This window comes from Myxine glutinosa, chromosome 6 (genome assembly GCF_964187855.1).
Source record: "Myxine glutinosa chromosome 6, kmMyxGlut1.1, whole genome shotgun sequence".
NCBI lineage: Eukaryota > Metazoa > Chordata > Myxini > Myxiniformes > Myxinidae > Myxine > Myxine glutinosa.
The window spans coordinates 54,615,346-54,637,812 of NC_136266.1; the positions used below are offsets into that span (position 1 = coordinate 54,615,346).

Here is a 22,467-nt window from a genome sequence, read left to right on the forward strand (position 1 = left end):
CACAAGAGATCATGCTCACTACTTTCACACGTGCATCTCAAAATTCCACTGCGTTCAAGTGCGAACAACAAATGGCAGAAAACACAAGTTACGACACATGCCAGAACACGGTTGCTGAAATCCAAGAATGGTAAACCTTGGGCAAAAGAAAAATCAAAACGAAAGGAAGTTTGCGGTGAGTTTAAGGAAGCTGGGAAACACACGGGCACAGCGATACGGAGGCTTTGGTGAGAGCAGGTGGAGAGGCGTCAGCAAAATGAAAGGTACACACAAAACTCAACACGCTGAGAGACGAGCAGTCGCAACACTACAAATTATTATTTTACATTTTAAAAGTGAGGAAAACTGCAGCATGCCTTGTGATGGTAAAATAAACTCTTTCAAGCATGGCAGGCAAAGTCACAGGAAAAGCAATAAATACCTCAACAAAACTAACTTGAAGATTTAGTAGATATGGATGTCCTGCCCAAAGGAAAAGAAGTGAGAAACAAAATAACAAGCAGGTTTTACAAAGAAGACCCTCACCCCCACTCCCCATAAAAAGTACAACTATGCAGAACTTAGCGTGCAAACAAAACCACGCCGCAGAGAGAAGACCCGCACACACACCCTACACAAACCTTTTGGGCCCCGGAAAATGCGTGGTAGAATGACGACACGTAAGTCATGATGGCTTTCTCATCTGGCCGGACAGTGTTTACAATGTCTGTGCGACAAAACAGCAAATGCGCAAAGACACAATCAGCAGCATATCGGACAAATAAAGTCGATTTTTTATGCAATTTTAAAATATTATTAAACCTTCAGGCTGAAAAGGAAAAAAACCTCAAGAAACAAGAATAACTTTAAAAGTGTAATATGTGCACATTTTGGTCATGTTCATCAAGCAAACAAATGTTTTACAAAATACTTCTTCGGACCGAACGACATCATTGGAACAGAACTAAGCGAATGAAACTGAACACAGGAAATGTGACGATGGGGTGGGGTGTGGAGGGGGCAAGAAGAAGAATCACTGGCAGATTGTCATGTTTGGGGCAAATTACTCCATTTTAATTTGTTAAACTCTGAAAATGCAGCACATGTATGACCTCCGAGAGATACAATTGCATCGTGGAAGAGAGAAGGGTACGGGTACAGTGGGGTTTGTGGGAAAGTATTGCTCGTTTACCAAATTGCAAATTCATAAACTGATATTTTATCTATACGGTGAAGAAAGAATACAAAGGATATACATATATAAACCACACATTGGGAAACATCAATTATATAAATTATACTGTTGGACGAATTACAACTAACTTAGTAAACTCTCTCAGACCTCCAACCCCACCCAGCTCTTCTAGAAGAGCAGGTTCTTCCACAAACCCTCAACTGGTTGAAATCCCAAAATAGACTTTCCACCGACATCTGCACTTTAATTATTTTCTCCCATTTGTGGAACTGCCTCCCCAAGGGTGTTCAATCCTATTTTGCCCTCCAAAGCTTCAAGCAGGCTGCACATGACCATCTCATGCCATCCCCCAACCCAACCACCAATTTGTTCTACCCTCATTAACCCTACATAACACAACCCTCTTACTGCAGGTTTCTGTTTCCTTCCTTTATATTACTAATTGGGTTCTTCTTCACCCATTCCTCCCCCCCCCCCCCCCATGCCTCAATCCTTTATTGTTCAAAGTTTCCCTCTATTTTGGCCCTCAACTCTGCTGTTGGTGTATTTCTCTCTTATCCCCATTTCTACTGTTCCCTTTGATCTGTTGCATCCTCTTCCCTTCTATGTTTACAACTCTTCCACGAGCCTCGACACTGCATAAAATAAAAAAATACTGGTTTACTTAATTATTGGGGGAATTATAATTTGCGGAAAATGTACTTCAAGATGGTGCCACAGTCGAACACCATGACCGCTGTTGCTGCTAATCCGCTAAGATAAAAATGATACGCGTGCTTAGTGCCTAACGGCAACATGTAAAAGTGTTACGATCGAGTAAATGTTTGTCAGTTATAAAAGATCACCAAATTCAGACAAAAAAAAAATCCCAAACCTTACAGGCTGCCAACAACACCATCGATAATTTAATGGCCAAAAATCCGAGAAAAATGGTTGAAGATTATAACGAGGATGACCAGATTCGAGCTAAGATTAACCATAGCGCTGTGGAGATTGATGTGGTGTCAGGAAACTCCAAACACAGCTGGGGCACCTCATAAATGAGCAGTCGGAAGTATAAAGGTTGCCTACTTCAAGAAGAGGAATCCAGAGAGGACAATCCTGTCTTTGCCGAAAAAAAAAACAGAAAAAAAAAACAGGTCCTCGCTTGCTTTTGGGTGAAAGGTACGACGCCATGGTGAAAGGATGGGTTTAAAAGTCTGGCCCGACTGTGTATTGTTATGCTAATTACCGACAGGTAATTAAGGTAGACCTTTGACTTTTCATTTAACAAATGTGCTAGAGTATTGAACTCTTGTGGTGAAAAAACGCTCTTGATGCTCATATTTAAACGTATATTTTGTTTCCAAGAAACACGTTTATGCTGCACATCTGCTGTCTTTTCTTGTTAAAATTTGCGGGAATTATAATTCACAGAAAAAAGGAAATTTTTAAAACCTGAGAAAATTAATTACGCATGAATATACAGGAAACTACAGGAAGTAAGAAATAAAAAGTCACCCCACAGTCAGTATGTTACATCACCTTTGTACCCTCAATCTCTTCACTCTTCCATGAACCTAGATTTTGTATTCAATCAATGTATACAAATGAATAAGAATAAATAAATCGGGAACTCAAAAATAATGACATTTCCTAACCCGACAAATAAATAAATAAATAAATAAATAAATAACAAGCCAAGCTTGTTTTTGTTAAGGACCCAACCTTCAGCATCCAACATCTTTGGGATGTCCAGATGCTTCTCAGCAACATCGAAAGCAAAATTCAGATTGGTGGTGGCATCTTCCTGCAAACAAAACAAACGACAATCGTTTGAATATTCATGCTGAACAAGTTACAGCAGAGAGCAATACCTTTCCAGGTCTCTCTCAAGTATATCTTATAAGCAAAAGTACCATTAAGCTAAGATATCAAGTGATGCTTAGATTATAGACAAACATGGACAGGCGAGTGGGAGACAATGAGACTTTTGGGAATCGACACAATTATTACCTTTTTGAGCGTCTCGTAAGGCACAAGTTCAGGCCGATGCCGGTGGATCAAGGCATTGAAAGCCAGGCCATCTTTCCAACTGCAAATGAGTAAATTTCACAAACATGGTTACATGTGCAGAACAGAAGCTTCATTTCAAGCAGAAGTCTCAAAGTACAAAGCTTAACACTACAAAAGTAACACTACAAAAGTTCACGACAAGCAGAAATAGCAAAAGCGATTCCCAAAAATGGTTTAACATTCCAGTGACTCACAAAGTATCACAAACATAATTGAACAGCACGACTTGGTTGCCATTACATTCCATCCTTGAATAATCAAGATAACACCACATGCCAATGTGATGAGATGAAAATATAAGCTCTTCCTGAAAGAATCAGCCATCACACCTTCAAAAGGATAAGGAAATCAATTTTAGAATCCAAGATTAGTCAGGAGCATTCAAAACATTCGAACAACCAAAAAAATGGTCGCAATAACCTCAGACATGCCAACTTTTATGTTTCAATCTTGTCTTCATTGTACTTGCTCCATTTTTCTTTGAATCTGTATTTGCCAGTAATATGGAAAATGTTGAGATGGCTCCTTCTATCACACCTGGTGTTTCAGTCAGTTCATCATCGTTGGTGAATCGCTGGACAAAGGTGAGATTCAAATATCAAAACAGATCAGTTGGCCGATCTTGTTGCTAATCTACATAAATTACCTCTCCGATGCCCTGGAAAACTCTCACTTCCTTTATGCAGACGACTACACTTTATTGTACAGCAAGTACCTGACCGGATGAACTGACCCATCTATTTCCATGGTCAGCCACTGGAAAATATTCTGTCTCTCGAAATTATAGGCCTCATTATCAGTCATGACCTTTCTTGGGCCACGCAAACTGGGCATAATCAGTCTTACATTGAAACATCACTACTACTCAGTCTATAAGGCCTTTGGCTGTAGCTCAATGGAGTATTGCTCTCTGTTATGGGCTGGAGCTCCAGCATCACATCTGTCTTTCCTGGATTCTGAAGAATCTAAAGCTCTCAACATTATTGGAATCTTCTATAATGAGGCCGAAGCACAAGTTCTGCTGCTCACACATCACAAAGTTGGCGACCTCGTTATCTTTGGGATCTTTTTTTAACTGCCTCTCCTCTGGTTTATCTCCCTTCCCAACAACTCAAGGATGCATGCATTATTCCAGTAACCCACTCCTGGTTAAACTTCCAAATTCCAGGCCGACTGCAAAGCCCAACTCCATTTCCTGGCATTTGTTCATGATGGTCTGCTGCAATATTTGCATGGGGCTTGTGTAATTGTCCCATGTGACTATTTTGTGAGGTATATGCTATAATCAATCAACAGGATTCCCTGGGAATCTCAGAAAATCGAGCCCATGATAACACCAGTCGAGAATTGTGTATGAAGATTTATTCGGGGATGGTGATTCCATTGCATGGATTCTAATTTGGCTTCAGAATCCCAGTGGTGAAGCCACGCTTAGTCACAAAGACGAGCGATAAAATCATCTGTATCTATGTTGAAAGGTTTGAGAACACGATGTCAGCCATTGCTATTGAAGGCATTTGCTGATATTTCAGGGGGAGCTATCTTGCTGAGACATTGGACCTGGCCAAGTGTTCATAGAGAATGTTGCACTGAGAAATTACAAGTTGTACGCATATTTTGGGGACCTAACCATGGTCGTTTCTCTACAATTAAGGCCTCGACCTGGGCAAGTGTGGGTCAGTCATATCTGCCGGCAGTCCTGACCAGTTCATGGTACTCATGTCCACCCGAAAGGTCATTGGCCCATTTGGCTAGTGTAGAATATGTGTACAACTGTTTCCGTACAAGGGCACAAAACAGTAATGAGTTTCTTTGGATCCGACACTTTTTTTTTCTTCTTTTTTTTGTATACAAGATCGAGGCTCGTGAAAGAGCTAACATTAATCACACAAAAAGACAAACCGACACACAAAACACAAAAAACAAGGGGAGCGGCAGACAAGATGGGGAGAGAGGGGGAAGGACACAAACACAACATTTGAGAGCAGGGACATCGGGAGGACTTGGGGGGAGGTGGGAGAGGAATAAAACATATGAACACTGCAAGGACTCTGGGGTGAATTACCGGGGGTAGAAAAGATCAAGGTTTTCGATGGGGGAAGATAAGAGATGGTGGTGAACAGCTGTTTTAAAGACCTGGAGGGAGGAGTGGGATTGAAGGGAGTGGGGGAGTTTGTTCCAGAGGCGGGAGAAAAGGGGAATGAAAGAGTGAAGGTGAGCAGAGAGCCTAGACTTTGGCAGTTTAACCATAAGAGGGTTGCAGGCAGATCTTGTGCGACCTGAAGGAATATTGGGGGGACAGAGCACAGAGAGCTGGGGGAGCAAGGCCGGAGAGGAGTCGGTAGAAGACAGAAAGACCACCAACCTGCCTGCGGTGAGTGAGTGAAAGGAGTTGACTACATCGCAGGAGATTCCAATGATTCTGAAAGCTTTGGCCTCAACAGCGTGAAGCCGAGCAAAGTGTGAGGCAGGAGCACCAGCCCAGAGGGGGGAACAGTATTCCATTGAGCTGCGGATGAAAGCCTTGTATGTGGTGATGAGCTCAGGTGTGCCAAGGAAGGACTTCGCACGACGGAGGATGCCCAGTCGGCGACTGGCTTTGGAGGCCAGCTTGGAAATGTGGTTTTCCCAAGAAAGATCATGGCAGATAGTGAGACCCAAAAGCTTGAGCGACAGAACTTCTTGGAGAGGATTGTTGAGAAAGTAGATGGGAGGGTTGTCCAGTCGGTCCTTTCGGAGAGACATTGTAAGAGTGTGAGATTTGTCAGGATTGAAAGACATGTTCCACTTGTTTGACCAGTCTGTGATTTTGTCCAGGTCTGCAGAGAGTGAGGAGGCTGCAGACTGCCGATCTGAGGGATGAGGAATGGAGCGGCAGATAGTGGAGTCATCAGCAAAGAGATAGAGAGGATTTTCCAGAGAGTCGGAGAGATAATTGATGAAGACCAGAAATAGCACAGGGCCCAGAACACTACCTTGGGGAACTCCAGCCAGAACAGGGAGGGAAGATGAGAGAAATCCATTCAGGGCCACACGTTGCCTACGACCAGAGAGGAAATCCGCAAGCCATGAGTGGAGATTTCCCTGAATACCATAGGAGGTGAGTTTGGTGAGCAGAGCTGGGTGCCAGACCGTATCGAAGGCACGTGATATGTCAAGGGAGACAGCTCTGATTTCCTGTTTGGCATTGAGGACCTCCATCCATTGTTGAGACAGCAGAAGCAACATGTCCAGAGTAGAATGACCTGGTCTGAATCCAAATTGATGATCAGAGATCAAGCCATTGGAGAAGAGGAAGGATTTGATATCTGAAGCAATGATGGATTCCATGACTTTGCTGATAATTGGGAGCAGGCTGATTGGTCTGTAGTTGCAAGGATCTGTTTTTGCACCTTTTTTGTGTAAAGCGGTAATGTTTGCTGATTTCCAAGATGCTGGCAGATGACCTTGAGCAAAAGAGAGGGTGAAAAGAACAGAGAGAGGGTGAGATAGAGCGGCAGAGCAGGATTTTAGGACCCGAGGGCTGATGCCATCTGGTCCAGTTGCAGAATCAGAGTCGAGGTTTGATAAAAACTTCTCCACCTTGTCAGGAGAGAAGGACACAGAGTCCAGGAGCAGTTGGGTTCGACTGGGAAAGGTGGGAACAGAGAGAGATGGGTTTGGGACACAAGATTTTGAGGCAAACACAGAGTTGAGGCATTCGGCTTTGTCATGTGCGGTGTCAACTGTGTAGCCATTTGAGGTAAGGGAGGGGATGGAGGGGGAACAAACACCAGAAACGGGTTTGACCAGACGCCACCAGGATTTGGAGGAAGGAGACAGGTTTGAGAGTTAAATCTTGAGTGTGGAGAGATAGTGCTTCCTGGCACTCCTGAGGGTAGAAACACACTTGTTTCGAGCTTGGTGGAAGGAACTGAGATTGCCTTCAGTTGGATTTGCCTTCCAAGATGCAAAGGCAAGTTGTTTCAGGGCAACTGCCTCACCACAAGATTCAGTGTACCATGGACGGGAGGAAGGGTAAGACAACTGAAGACGAGATGGGATAAATCTGTGCATGAGAGAGAGCAGTTCGCTTTGGAAGAATTCCCAGGAAGAATTGATGTCAGAGGCATTAGAGATGGGAGACCAGTCCAGTTGATTGATGGCTGCTTGCAGACCGTGCCAGTCGGCCTGAGTGAAATGCCAGACTCGTCGACGCTGAGGAGGCTCTCTGAGAATGGCCAGAGAGATGTCCACTTTTACAAGCACATGATCAGAAGAACCGATTGGAGCAGAAGAAGAGCAGCAGACATTTGCAGGGAAGTTAGTCATAACCAAGTCCAGAAGAGAAGATACTCCATTGACTGAGATCCAGGTCGGGAAATTGACAGATTGTGTCAGTCCCAATGAGTCGCAGAAATCCTTTGCTGAGGTGCCATGGCTGGTGAGAGATGAACCCACACCCAGCCAGCTGGCATGATGACAGTTGAAGTCGCCACATATGAGGAAGAGAGAGTTTGGATGAGTTGATAGAAGTTGGTCCATGTTGTCCGACAGAGAAATGTAAATCGAGTCATCACTGTTTGGAGGACGGTACAGAACACATATGAACAAAAGGTGGGAGCGGAGAGGAAGCCGTAGCCAGAGGTACTCCTGTGGGTGGGGTGGAGAGAGGGCAGTGCAGGGAGAGTGAGGAAGAGAGTTTTTGATAAAGACAGCCACCCCACCACCAGGACGAGTCTCAGCTCTATCGTACCGGAGGAGGGAGTAACCAGGAAGAGATATTAAGGAATCAGAGACATCTTGAAGGAGGAAAGTTTCTGTTAAGCAGATCAAGTCTGGATTTTCAGAAGCAACCTGAATGGAGAGATCAATCAGGTTTGAGCGAAGGCCCCGGATGTTTGAGGTCCATACCGTTAGTGAGGAGAGAGGGGGAGCATCGGGTGCAGGACAGGGGAGGGGAGGGGTAGGGTCAGATGAAGGGTGAGGGGGATGTAGGAAGAGCAGTTGATAGTGTGTCAGAGATTACAGAAGAGTTACAAGAAAGGGAAGGATGAGGAGGACGAAAGGTTTGATGGTGATGGAATGAGGCACAGTGAGAGTTTGTTTGAGGGGGGGCAGAGGAAAGTAGAAGGTTGGGGGAGGTGGAGGTATGACATAGAAGGGAGACGAAGTGGGGACGAGGCAGCTTTGAGAAGGAGGTGGGAGGAGGGAGATTTGGGAGGGATGGTTGGGGGGGAGATTTGAAGGGGAGGGGCAAGGGGGGAGTTTAGAAAGTGGATGATTAATGAAAGATGAACATATATAACAAATTGGGTTTGTTGTGATTTTCAAGTTAGCGATTCATTTAAGAACGATGGAGGAGGGATGGAATGAATGAGAATTTAGAGCATGGAGTGATTTGGAATCAAAAGAGATTGAATATTTATTTGAAATGGAATGAGTTGAAGAAGAAATTGAAAGGAGCCTTTTAAATAAGAAGAAAAAGAGCGTGTTGTAATAAACCACTGAATAAAACACTGAAGGGGATAGTTGAAACACATTTAAACAGAACTGTGAAGAACAATCTTATATTCACAAAAATACCAATGGGGAGAGGACGCCTAGAGCGACGACCACGAGTCACTTGAACAGGGCAAAAGGTGGAAGGCAAGGGGAAAATGGGGCCGGGGCGAGACAGCGCACGTGGGCAGAGGCAAATAAAAGTTTTTTTTTGTTTGTTTTTTTGTTTGTTTTGGGGGGGGGGTGTGGGGGTTACAACGTTAGACAAATAGTAGATGTTTGGTGAAGCTTGGTGGAGAAGGGGAAATCAAAAAAGCTAGCAAAACAGCGAAGGAAGGAACAACCTTCGACGGGGGAAGCCTGAGGCTGCAAGGCCTTGCTCGCGACACGGCAAACAAACGATTAATATATGAAAGATAAACACCGAGAAACTTCCAAGGGGGACACTAAGTTCACACACCGAACGATAAATACAGTTTCGACAAAATACAATTGTGAACAGACTTAACTTTGAAAAACGTGGAGACCGTGTGGACCGTCGAAAACCCCTGCCACCGTCTCCAAGATCTCGCGAGAGAGATCTCGCAAGTTGTCGCAAGGAGGGAATAAGGTGTTTATGGAACATAAGCTGGTCACCACCTTGGGTTCTTTGAAGGGCTAAGTCCTTCCTCTGCTTCTAATAATAAGACAGTCTCTTATGGCAATTAAAACTAGAGGTTCCAGGGAACCTGAACTCAACTGGTCTATATAAATATGGTTAGAATATGCATAATAGAACCACAAACTATATAGTTTATATGTGCTAAAAATATATGACAAAAAGGAGAAGATAAGGTGTTTGCATAAACATTTGATGATGCATTGATGCTCAATTTTCGCAATACTGCATTTGTAATTGTACAAATTGGTAAACTTCTGAATTACACTCCGAAAAGAAAACAGCGAACAACAAGCGTACATGCAAGTTTATCGAGAGGAAATTATCCGTGGCTTAGATGAATAACATTTTGAACACCACTCAAATAATTATTACCTCCGCCGCCGAAGGTGGGTCGAGGTTATGTATTCACCCGACTTTGTGGGAAGGATATCTCAATAAGGTCTGGACCGATTTGGATGAATCTTGGTGGACAAGTTGGATGTGCGACAAGGAGGAAATTGTTTGATTTTGGTGACGATCTGGATCCGGATCCAACAATTTTTTTAAATTCTCCAAGTGATTATTTGACGAGATGGGTGATCTTGACGAGTGGTTTTAAGTCATTGAGAGATGGGGACAAAAACAATACAACAACACAACAACAACATGCATTTTAAGGCCATTTTCCCTGCTAGAGTGGGGGTTAGCCTTGCGGTCCCCATGACAATCTTCTCCATTTTGCCCTATTTTCTGCATCTCTCCTTGTTAACCCCCTTGCCCGCATTTCTTCTTCGACCATCTTTAGCCAAGTCTTTCTCGGTCTTCCCCATCCTCTACTCCCTTCTACATTCATTTCCATCACTCTTCTCAACCAGTCACTTTCATCCTTCCTCAACACATGACCAAACCATCTCAACCTGTTTCTCTTCACGGCATCAATCACAGACTCTATTCCCATCATGTTTCGCAATTCATCATTTGTCTTCCTCTCTCTCAACGATACTCTGCACATCCACTGAACCATTCGCATTTCCACCCTTTCTAGCATGATATTTCAAAAAGTTGTGGACGAGGTATGACAAAACTCGGTGGACGAGTTGGTTCGGTGACAAGAATAAGCCGTTTCGATTTTGGTTCAGGTACGAAACCAGTTCTGGCTTATTGGTGGGATCCAAAACAAACTGTTAAGCCTGGCAGAGGTATGCAATCTACCAAGTGCTGTTTCTCGTTAAAAGGGTTTTGGGAAACAAAAATAAAACATACCTAGTATGAAAGTTTTGAACATTAACATTTTTATACGGTTGTGTTTTTCTCTGGCACCAGAGCAGCAACCCCTCCTTGGCTGAAGATTCTGCAAAAATAAAAATAAAAATAAAAATTAAATCAACTTCTCTTAAGTACACATTTGCCCACAAAATGACAACACTTGCATTTGCAACTAAAAGGTGGATTCATCAAAAATAAATAATAGCCTTTGGAGATATTATTTGTGATGACCATGTTCAATGCGATTACTTTGCCTCCAATTGAAGAAGTGCAAAATTATTCGTTACTCTGAGCCACAAGTACACATGGATTCCACAATTTGCAACCTCAAGAGCTTGAGATGCTTGAGACTTTTGTACAAGCACTTGGACTCTTCAAATTCCACCATGGAAAATAATCACTAACACTTAAGCTTGGACTATTAGGGTCCATGTACTGTAATTTCACATTACTTCAAATTAAATTTCCAGATATAACTTTTTGATGAGAATCAGTAAAGAAAAAAATCTTACAGTATGCGGAGTTACAGCATCCCGAATGATGAACCATTGTCTGCCCGTAACCTTATTCAACAAATGCGATAAAAAAAATGTCATTTAGGAGCATGGCAAGAATTTGGGATGAATCAACTCCCCCTTTAAAGAATATTGGATCATAAGACCATGATCTTAAAATGCCACTGAACAATTTGCAAATGCCACTGCAAATAAGTTAACATTTTCCATATTGTGTGGGCCACCTTGTAATTATCTTAGCAAAGGCTCCAATTCGAAAGAAAGCATCATAAAAAAACAGTTTCAGGATAATTTTCCTTTTCACTCAATTGTCCTAAAATTTACACACATGATCAAGCTAAACTGGATGTATAATTGAGCAACGATCCTTGTGGAACAGTTATTAACAAGCAGCCAAATAAATAAAAAACATCACTGTGCAATACAACATCAACATTATCTTTCGATGAGCACCCAAAGTACCTTCAACGGAAATGTCCTGGATGGCAAAGCGAAGGATGATAGTCCAGATCATGCCCAAGGTCATCTTTGTATTTCCATCAACAATTTCTGAAGAACAAATAAAGATAACATTTAACTTCTAGCAGGAAGCATGAGATGACATAAAGGTAAACACACACACACAAAAAAAATTACATATATTTAATGAACAGGAATAAATTCCTACATGGGGCAAGTGTGAACAAATTCTGACAACCCAGGACATGAACCCAAGGACCTCATCACTGACACGGTGGCAGCCCACTGAGCTATTGAGTCTTCGGGATATCCTCAAATTCCTCACACTTACACTGCAAGCTTTATAATGGCCGATGACTTGTGTATATATTATAGGAGGGGAAAGGAGGGGACAAGGAAAAGGAGCAGAGGAAAGGACAAGGAAACGGAGTGGAGGAAATGAAAAGGAAAAGGAGGGAAAAAAATGAAAAGGAGGGAATGAAACAAAAAGGAAAAGGAGAAGAGGAAACAGCAAGGAAAAGGAGCAGAGTCAAGGACAAGGAGGGGAGGAAAGGACAAGGAGGGGAGGAAAGGACAAGGAGGGGAGGAAAGGACAAGGAGGGGAGGAAAGGACAAGGAGGGGAGGAAAGGACATGGAGGGGAGGAAAGGACAAGGAGGGGAGGAAAGGACAAGGAGGGGAGGAAAGGAAGATGAAAGGAAAGGTGAGGAAAGGAAAGTGAAAAAAAAAAAGGAATGCAAGAAAGGAAGAAAGCAAAGAATATAGAAGAAGAATAAGGTGTTTATGGAACATAAGCTGGTCACCACCTTGGGTTCTTTGAAGGGCTAAGTCCTTCCTCTGCTTCTAATAATAAGACAGTCTCTTATGGCAATTAAAACTAGAGGTTCCAGGGAACCTGAACTCAACTGGTCTATATCAATATGGTTAGAATATGCATAATAGAACCACAAACTATATAGTTTATATGTGCTAAAAATATATGACAAAAATTGATTTTTCAATATGGCTGCCCTGCCGCGTCCATTTTTGGTCGTGCAACGCCCAAATGCAATCCAAAACTAGTTTATGTCTTAAAGATGCTGCATAACAAGTTTCATCAAATTTCATCAATATTTGCGACTTTTAGAGCATAGACGTCGAATTGTTTACAGGCGACAGACAGACAGACGACGGACGACGGACACTGGGTGTCGACAAAAACTCAGCTGGACATAGTCCAGTTGAGTTTAAAAAAAAAGAAAAAAGCAGCTTACCTTCAGATCCAATCGAAACCAGCTTAACCCCTTTGCCTTCGATGAAGGACAAGGCCTTGTTTACATTATTTATTTTGTGCACTCTCATCTTTCCCTTTTCCGGCTTGGGAAGCTGCTCTCCTGTAAACGGCAACATCAGAGCATGTCAAGTGATAGCTAACATCGTTACCATGAGCCAACAATCAAGTCAAAACAATGTGACAAATGCATGTAACTAGTCACTCCTCTCTATCAATGTTACTGGTGAGGGCCCACTTAATAAGGTGTATCTAGTGGTCCATAATAATGCCCTGTAGAGATATTTCGGCTGAAAGATACCCGAGAAGTGCAAGTTCCACCAAAACACCTGACAAATCTCTGGATATGAAATCCAAACGGTGAATCAATAGAATCACCTGCTACCTAACCTGAGGATTTTCAGAAGGCCACCTTTTGAGGAAGATATCCCCTTTAATGTTCAACTGAGCAAAGAATCTCAGTACAAAATGAAACATTTCATTTCTGGAACTTAGGACCAAATATGGCTTACTTGAACAGCATTAAACTCCAGAAACCTCACAAACCTGAATGTGAACTTGCCTCTGGTGCTCAAACCAAATTATATTGGCCTTCACTAAGCTTCCAAAGGCAACAAATACATTACCTGAACAGGACACAATGGCCAGGTTCACAATGCAAGTCAAAAGTATCAAGTAAGAGACCATTATCAAGAGGGTATAAAAATGGCTAAACTGTCTGCCGTGCACGTTCACTCATTTGACAAGTACTCTTGCGGCCTATTTGCCTCAAGAAGAATCTCTAATGAAAATAACACAATTGACCCACCAGAAATGACCTCGAGGAGAAGCATGAGTTTGAGTCCATTTCGAAAGTCTTCGTCGATGTTCTCGATCTGAGTTCCAGCCTTCCTCAGGTGAGAGTTGCACCAGGCTGTGAACGTCTGGAGAACACATGGATAAATCGTTACATCAATCTCACAGGAAAGATCTGCATTAAACAAGGCCATAGACAAGTTGTACCAACTGGAAGTTTCATCGAATGGTCAGTTTTAAGTTCAGATCTGAAAAAAAATAAAAACTTGACTTGGTGGTGTAACCGGAAGTTCAAATCACATATAGTTTGACTGTTTGCTCAGTTTCATGTTACCCTCGTTATCAATGAAAAATAAATATATAAATATATCAGCGGTGTAATCAACATATTCATCTTGCATGCGACACATATTGATGTTCTTAACGACACATCCTGTACGGAATTGATCGAAACAGATGATGCTCCTCATCAATCCTAAACCCTGTAAAATAATATTAAAACGAAACAACAGGCAAACCAAATGGAAGAAAGGAAAAACAAATGTAGGTGCTAATGGAGAAGATGGAAAAAAAATGCAAACTTAATTGAAAAAGGCTCAGAAGGGTTTTATGACAAGCATGCCATGACCAGGCCAGATAAATATCATAATCCTCCTCCTCCATATCCCTTCTTACACCCAAACAGAGTGTATTTGTAAATATGACAAACAAGCCGACACATGTAGGCTTAAGGATGCTCTGTTTTCCCTACTGAGGTACATTTGCAACACCTGGAACCATGTTGCTCATGGGGCTGTGTGTATGGAACCTGCTTCTTATGTAAAAGCTTTACTCACACAAGTCACCAAACCATCCCATCTCATAGCAAAGGACACAATTAAATAATGTTCTCGATGTTTCTTTAAAATCGTGTTTTTAAACGTACATTTTTAATACTTATGGCAGGTTCCACAAAAGAGCACTGCATGACTAGAATAAACAAAACTAGAATAAAATGAAAGACAGAAGGGGTTAATTTGTCCCATCATGTTGGTATCAGAACCACAATTAAAATCACATGCACTGCAGGTAGTGCCAATTACTCTTAACACTGATCAGAAAATTTTGGTACCATAAGTTCTTTAATGTTCCACAACCCAAATGCTGGCGGGACTGCGGGTCGGATTGCTTTATTTACCTCTCCATCCAGAGGACAGTACACTCCAATATGTAGAACAGACTGCTAAAACAAGTCAGAGCAGCAGTTTTTAGTCAAGTCCAACCACCCAGACGAGACAGATCGATGCGAGTTACCAACCGACAAGGTTACACAGCAACACCAAAAACCAGAAAGGTCTTATGGCAAGAATGAAGAACGAGTCATTGCTGGTGAAGGCTTGTGTCAATATGAATCAGCAAAAAAGATAGGAGGAATGGAATCAACGGGACATTGATTGAGGTATGCAAACCGCCATGGAAAGTAAAAAGAAGCTGATGTTTCATGTGTTAACCCTTCATCTTTTGCCATAGGAGTCAGCTTCTCCTTGCTTCCCACGGCAGTTAACGTACCTCGATAAACGCCCCATCAATTCAGTGCACTCTTCTGGTAGGACCTGAAATGGTGGAAATCAATAAACCTGGAGGGAGATCCTCAATGTTCATAATACAAAACCAAAAGGCCAAACACGTGTAGGTGTGTATGTAAATTATGACTATTTCATCGTCACCATGGAAATGGAAAGACCTTTTGGATCAACCTGATGCTCGTTCAGGCAAAAATTTTGCTATCACCAAAATAAAGTATTACTGGTAAAATAACTGGATCCACACACTGGCAGGAGAAAATTACACTTATGAAAAAGACAAAAAAATAACAACAAAAATTGCTGGTTAACCTCTGGATGACCCATAGTCAGACACACCAAATATAATGTTTAAACTTCAATATATTTTGTCTCAAAGGTCATCTGCAGGTGAAATGCACAAAACACGACTTGCAAGCTTTGGAGAGAGTTTACAAGCCAATCGGACAATTTAATCGTAACCCACCTTAAAATGGTCTTAAAACGATCATTCATTCATTCATATTCCACCTATTCGTGTCAATGTGTACCATCTCTGACGCATTAAAAACTTTCCACAAACACAGGAAGTGCAAGCCACAATTGCCAAAAACTCAAGGACTGCTCAAGATTAACCAGGCCCAGACACGGCTGCCACAGATGAGGTAGGAAAAAGGCAACGAGAGAACATTTAATGAGAAGATGAAGATGCATTCACTGCACAGTATATGCTATAGATGAAGACTCCTTGCCAGGAACATGTTTGTTGTGCTGGTCCTGTCTTTGTCAGTATGCAGGTATTGAAGGTAGCATAATGAGTGATATCAACTTGATGTGGATCAACCTATGCCAACCACTGTGAGAGGCAAGAAGCTGACATTTTGGTCATTAACCCTTTGTCAGAGCACAAGAACACAAGCCTTCACCAACAATAATAGTTCTTCATTATCCAATATAGACTTTCCAAGCAACATTTGCTAAATATTCAGCAGATGCTTCTTGCACAGCAACACAACTGATGACAGGGCTTGCAAAGTTTATTATACGAGTAGATTATCAGAAAGAAAACTAGCAAAAAAAAAACCCAACATATTGTTACGTTTGTGGGGGTAGGCAATACCTCAGTCCAGGTAGAACTGCATAGGTAGTATGCTCCGACTGTCGTGAAGAATGTCATAAGTAGGGATCCGGTAGACCATATGTCGTGGAAGAGCGCATCTTCGTTCCCATCACGAGGGGTGGGGTTATGTTAATTAGTTAGGGATTATGGGTAATGAATCCCCTGTATGTAATGGCCTCTGTTCTTTTTCCTCTGTTCCTTATGACACCAGCAGCATACACACACATAGCAAGAAATCGCCAATTTATGACACTAAATAAAACCCAACCGGAAACAGGACATTGAGCACTACCGCGGATAACATCGACCTGGTGAGCACACAGGCACAAAAGGTCCGTGAGGCCACGCCCTGAAGAGCAGTGATTGGTCCGAAATTAGGTTCAAGAAAGGACTGTTAGGAAGGGACTATGGGATTGGTGGAGCAGGACGGATGACGTCAGAGCCCCGAGTATAAAAGAACAATCTGCCAACATCCTCTCACTTGGCTGTTCGCTCTTGGCTTTCCTTCACTCTTGAGTCCAGGCTTTGGTGGTGAACGGTCGCCGAAAAGCTCTCTGCTTCGGGATTCCATAGCGAACTTTTCCCTCTTGGCTTTTCCTCACGCTTATTCTTTGTTTCTTGAGTCTTGGATTTGACGCCGAACGATTGTGTCCCAACATTGCTTTTCTTCGTTTTCTCATGGCTGGCTCGCATCCTCTGGCTTTGGTGTTGGTGTTGGTGAACGAGATTGTGAGGACAAGCGCGGCTGGAAGAACGAACTGCGCGGCTGGAAGAACGAACTGCGCGGCTGGAAGAACGAGCTGCGCGGCTGGAAGAACGAGCTGCGCGCCAAGGCCTGTTTGCTTCACGCACGAAGCCAGGAGTGAGCGGACTGTGCGGCGAGGTCTAGTTCACGCCCACCAGAGTGCAGCCTGCGACAATCTTTGATGATTCCTGACGAGGTTCAAGAGCAGCTCGGAGTTGAATGCCACAAATCACACATTTATTTTCCAGTTATTTTTCCCATTGTTTGTATTCGAGTCTGTATGGGGGCGCTCCAGTTAAGACTTTATTTTATCGTGCATTCTTTGTGACATTTTCTTCAATAAAGCCGGTATTTTAGTACATTTTAATTCTGTGTGGTTTGAGTCAATTTATCCAGGTGCGGAGAAGTCGGGTGGAAGCCGTCCATGTAAGTCGTCATCTTCCTTTCCCTCGCGTGTAACGAATACTGTCATTTTGGGCCTGGGAGTGAAGCTCGTTTGGTCATCCGTGTCGCCCTGCGGTGTTCACTACAGGGTAGTCACACGACAATATTCATGTCATATTTTGGTCCTGTTAATAAATTTAAAATACAAACAGGAACAAAGCTCACTCACTGGGTCTTTAGGCTTATGGGATTGCCTAAAGGTACACACACACACTCGCCTCCAAGCTGTCTAGCGTCGGTTTGAACCCTGACCCAGCTATAAACTGTCATCCCAGTGTTTCACAGGCAGGGTGATTCATCAGTGTGTGCCATCCTGCGGATTGACATTAAATGGTCGTCCCATCTGCCAGCATTCGTTGGTGGCTGTTAAAGATCCCATGGTGTCCTTCACGAAGAGTAGGCGAGCTATCGCCGGCACCATGTCCAAATTAAAAATTCCTGCCCTAACCAGAGGGGATGACATCAGGGGTGCACAGCCTTACCCTCTGCCAATGATGCTACCCCTACAGCCTTGTGCTGCATAGGAACGAAGAAGAAGACGATCTTCGCCTCTCCAATAATAGCCTGGCATGGTAATTCCAAAGCAAGAGAGTTGGAATGAAATTACAAAATCAGGTGACTATTCTGCTCGAGTTGTTATTGTGTATACATACAGTCACGTAAAAAAGTAAGTACACCCCATGTAAAGTTTTGACTTTTTCAACATATTTCAACATACAGCTATTTGATCTTCATTTCAACAATATTGATAGATAAAGGTGATATGATATAACAAATATCATGACATTTACATTTTGTAGTCCATTGTATAATTTAGATAAACATAAATGCAAATTTCGCATGTGGAAAAAGTAAGTACACCCTTGGCTCTAATAGGTGGTATTGCCCCCTTGCCCCCTTTGGCAGTAACAACCTCATGTAGGCGTTTCTTATAACTGTCTACCAGTCTCTGACATCGACTGGGAGAATTTTTTGCCCACTCCTCCATGCAGAATTCTTTCAGCTGTGCGATGTTTGAGGGATTTCTTGCATGCACAGCTTGTTTCAAATCCCCCCATTAACTTGGCCATTCCAGAACCCTCCCTTTCTTTCTTTTCAGCCATTTCTTGGTGGATTTACTGGTATGTTTAGGGTCATTGTCATGTTGCAAGGTCCACCTTCAGTTGAACTTCAACTTTCTGACAGATGGCCTCACATTATCCTCAAGCACCCTCTGGTACAATGAAGAATTCATCGTGGATTATATGATGGTGAGCTGCCCAGGCCCTGATGCAGCCAAGCTGCCCCAAACCATAATATTTCCACCACCATGCTTTACAGTTGGTATCAGGTTCTTGTGGTCAAATGCTGTCTTTGGTTTTCGCCAAACATGTCTTCTGGTACTGTGGCCAAATATCTCTACCTTTGACTCATCTGTCCAGAGCACATTGTTCCAGAAGTGCTGGTCTTTGCCTCGGTGTTCATTGGTCAAACTTTAGTCTTGCCCTGATGTTCTTTCTGGACAGCAAAGGTTTCCTCCTGGCACACCTCCCATGTAGATCAAATTTGTGCAGCCTCTTTCTAATGGTAGACTCGTGCACTTTGACATCAACAGTGGCAAGAGCTACCTGTAGGTCCCGTGATGACATTCTGGGGTTCTTCAGCATCTTGCGGTCTGCTCTCGGGCTGAACTTGTTGGGGCGGCCTGGCCTGAACAAGTTGGCAGTTGTTTGGAATCTTCTCCACTTGTAAATGATCTTTGACAGTCGAATGATTGATTTCAAATTGTTTGGAGATCTTTTTAAATCCCTTCCCAGACTCGTAGGCATCTATAACCTTCTTTCTGAAGGCCTCAGAGCTCTTTTGATCTCGGCATGGTGACGCCGCACACTTCAACAACAAAAAGCAAAGCAAACTAAATGTCTGAGGTTTAAATAAGACAGGTTCCTCCAAGATCCTCTCTAACGATGTTCAAATCATTTGCACCTGAACTGGTGCACCTGATTCTAATTTTAGGGATTTGAAGTAGTGATAAATGTAGGGGTGTACTTACTTTTTCCACATGCGAAATTAGCATTTATGTTTATTTCAATTATACAATGGACTACAAAATGTAAATGTTTCATGATATTTGTTATATTATATCACCTTTATCTATCAATATTGTTGAAATGAAGATCAAATAGCTGAATGTTAAAATATGTTGAAAAAGTCAAAACTTTACATGGGGTGTACTTACTTTTTCATGTGACTGTATATGTGTGTATATGTGTGTATATGTGTGTGTATATATATATATATAATATATATATTATATATATATATATAATATATATATTATATATATATATTATATATATATATATATATATATATATATATATATATATATATATATATATATATATATATATATATATATATATATATATATATATATTTGTGCAGCGTCTGTCCTGTGTTGTCACTGAACTACTTTCTCAAACTTTTGTGAAATCGTACCAAACTTCTGGTATGCACATATCTCTCCCGTCGGTATGTCCTAAGGGTATTTTATTGAAAAATTTTCCATATTTTTTTATTTTGGAATTTTTTTGGGAAAAACTTTTTTTTTCAACTTCAATTGTTTATAAAATGTGATATCACGTATATTACAAATACATTTGTGCAAAATAATTGTTTGAATTATGATTGGTTTAAACCATGACAAAACGGCAACTCGGGTACAGTCATTTATCTATATATCTACACATCTGGGCAGTGTCTGTGTTGTCACTTAACGACTCCCTCAAACTTTTGTTTTCGTGGTTGCGAAGTGTTTTTAATAACGTTGTGGTGGTTTTGAATCACGTGGTGGTGAGGTATTTTGAATTATGTGGTGGTGAGGTGTTTTTAAATGACGTGGTGGTGAGGTGTTTTTAAATCACATGGTGGTGAGGTGTTTTTAAATCATATGGTGGTGAGGTGTTTTGAATTAATTGGTGGTGAGGTATTTATAATTACGTGGTGGTGAGGTGTTTTTAATTATGTGGTGGTGAGGTGTTCAGAATTAGTTGGTGATGGTGTTTTGAATTATGTGTTGGTGAGGTGTTTTGAATTAATTGGTGGTGAGGTGTAATCGTGCCAAACTTCCAGTATGCACCCACCCCTCCCCTATGTGTGTGCTGAGGGGTTCTTTCTTGAAAAAAAAAAACATTCAACCTAAATTGCCTATAAAAATGTAATATCACAAACACAACAAATACATTTGTGTAAAGTAATTGTTTGTATTATGATTGGTGAAAATCATGACAACACAGCAACTCCGGTACAGTCATTAGCCTCAGTTAAAATAAGTCTGTTCCTCAGTATCGACACCGTTCCTCAGTATCGACGCTTGGTGAGGCGAGCATAGCGAGCCGAGCCAAACTAGTGTATATATATATATATATATATATATATATATATATATATATATATATATATATATGTATGTGTGTGTGTGTGTATATATGTGTGTATATGTGTGTATATGTGTGTATATGTGTGTAGTTGTGTGTAGGTGTGCATAGCGAGCCGAGCCGAGCCGAGCATAGCGAGCCGAGCCAAACTAGTGTATATATATATATATATATATATATATATATATATATATATATATATATATATATGTATGTGTGTGTGTGTGTATATATGTGTGTATATGTGTGTATATGTGTGTATATGTGTGTAGTTGTGTGTAGGTGTGCATAGCGAGCCGAGCCGAGCCGAGCATAGCGAGCCGAGCCAAACTAGTGTATATATATATATATATATATATATATATATATATATATATATATATATATATATATATATATATATATATATATATATATATATATATATATATATATATATATATATATATATATATATGTGTGTATGTGTGTGTGTGTATATATGTGTGTAGTTGTGTGTAGTTGTGTGTAGTTGTGTGTAGGTGTGTGTAGGTGTGTGTAGTTGTGTGTAGTTGTGTGTAGTTGTGTGTAGGTGTGTGTAGGTGTGTGTAGTTGTGTGTAGGTGTGTGTAGTTGTGTGTAGGTGTGTGTAGGTGTGTGTAGGTGTGTGTAGGTGTGTGTAGTTGTGTGTAGGTGTGTGTAGTTGTGTGTAGGTGTGTGTAGTTGTGTGTAGTTGTGTGTAGTGGTGTGTAGTTGTGTGTAGTTGTGTGTAGTTGTGTGTAGTTGTGTGTAGTTGTGTGTAGTTGTGTGTAGGTGTGTGTAGGTGTGTGTAGGTGTGTGTAGTTGTGTGTAGTTGCGTGTAGTTGCGTGTAGTTGCGTGTAGTTGCGTGTAGGTGCGTGTAGTTGCGTGTAGGTGTGTGTAGGTGTGTGTAGGTGTGTGTAGGTGTGTGTAGGTGTGTGTAGGTGTGTGTAGGTGTGTGTAGTTGTAGTTGTGTGTAGTTGTAGTTGTGTGTAGTTGTGTGTAGGTGTGTGCCCAGTCATTTGCGTGTAGACGTGGCCCAGGACTGACTGTCAATCGGATCGACAGCACCAAAAACAAGCCGCCAGCCAGGGGGATAGTTAAAAGATGCCACAAACGTCTACTTGGGGTTTAAACATTTTTTTTATACAAGGTCATACATCTGTCGATGATCGTTTCCTTCACTATGATTATAAAACTTATAGCAGCCATGTTTCGAGTTAACGAGAATGACCTCCATCACTTTTCCAACATAAATGTCAGTGTGCTACCAATAGAATCCACCCAAAATGTTGAAGTCTTTCCATGACTCAGGTACGAAGGAGTTAAAACGTTCCCCCTCCCAATCCTTCATTTCTATTCCCATGTGGTGTCCAGCAAGCATCACACATTTCACAAGCACTGGGAGGGTTTCCCAGTCACATTTGAAGGATCTTTTATGCTCAAAAACTCAATGAAAGGGGAAAAAACGTTTAAGAGCATTTCGCAAAATTACCAAAACACACATTGTTCACTTTTGTGCAATATTTCACTGGATGTATGGCATC

At 41.7% G+C, this 22,467-nt stretch overlaps 1 protein-coding gene across 1 annotated transcript in view; it reads right to left on the reverse strand.

The window, feature by feature from the left end:
* Positions 1–22,467, reverse strand: part of LOC137429791 (alpha-actinin-4) — a 45,726-nt gene that overhangs the window by 16,460 nt on the left and 6,799 nt on the right. Inside the window, exons 2-8 of the mRNA XM_068120043.2 lie at positions 13,668–13,782; positions 12,843–12,962; positions 11,594–11,680; positions 10,614–10,701; positions 3,170–3,248; positions 2,882–2,963; positions 621–706 (exon numbers count right to left, since the gene is read on the reverse strand). Coding sequence (XP_067976144.1) covers positions 621–706; positions 2,882–2,963; positions 3,170–3,248; positions 10,614–10,701; positions 11,594–11,680; positions 12,843–12,962; positions 13,668–13,782 — 657 coding nt within the window. The remainder of the gene's footprint in view (positions 1–620; positions 707–2,881; positions 2,964–3,169; positions 3,249–10,613; positions 10,702–11,593; positions 11,681–12,842; positions 12,963–13,667; positions 13,783–22,467) is intronic.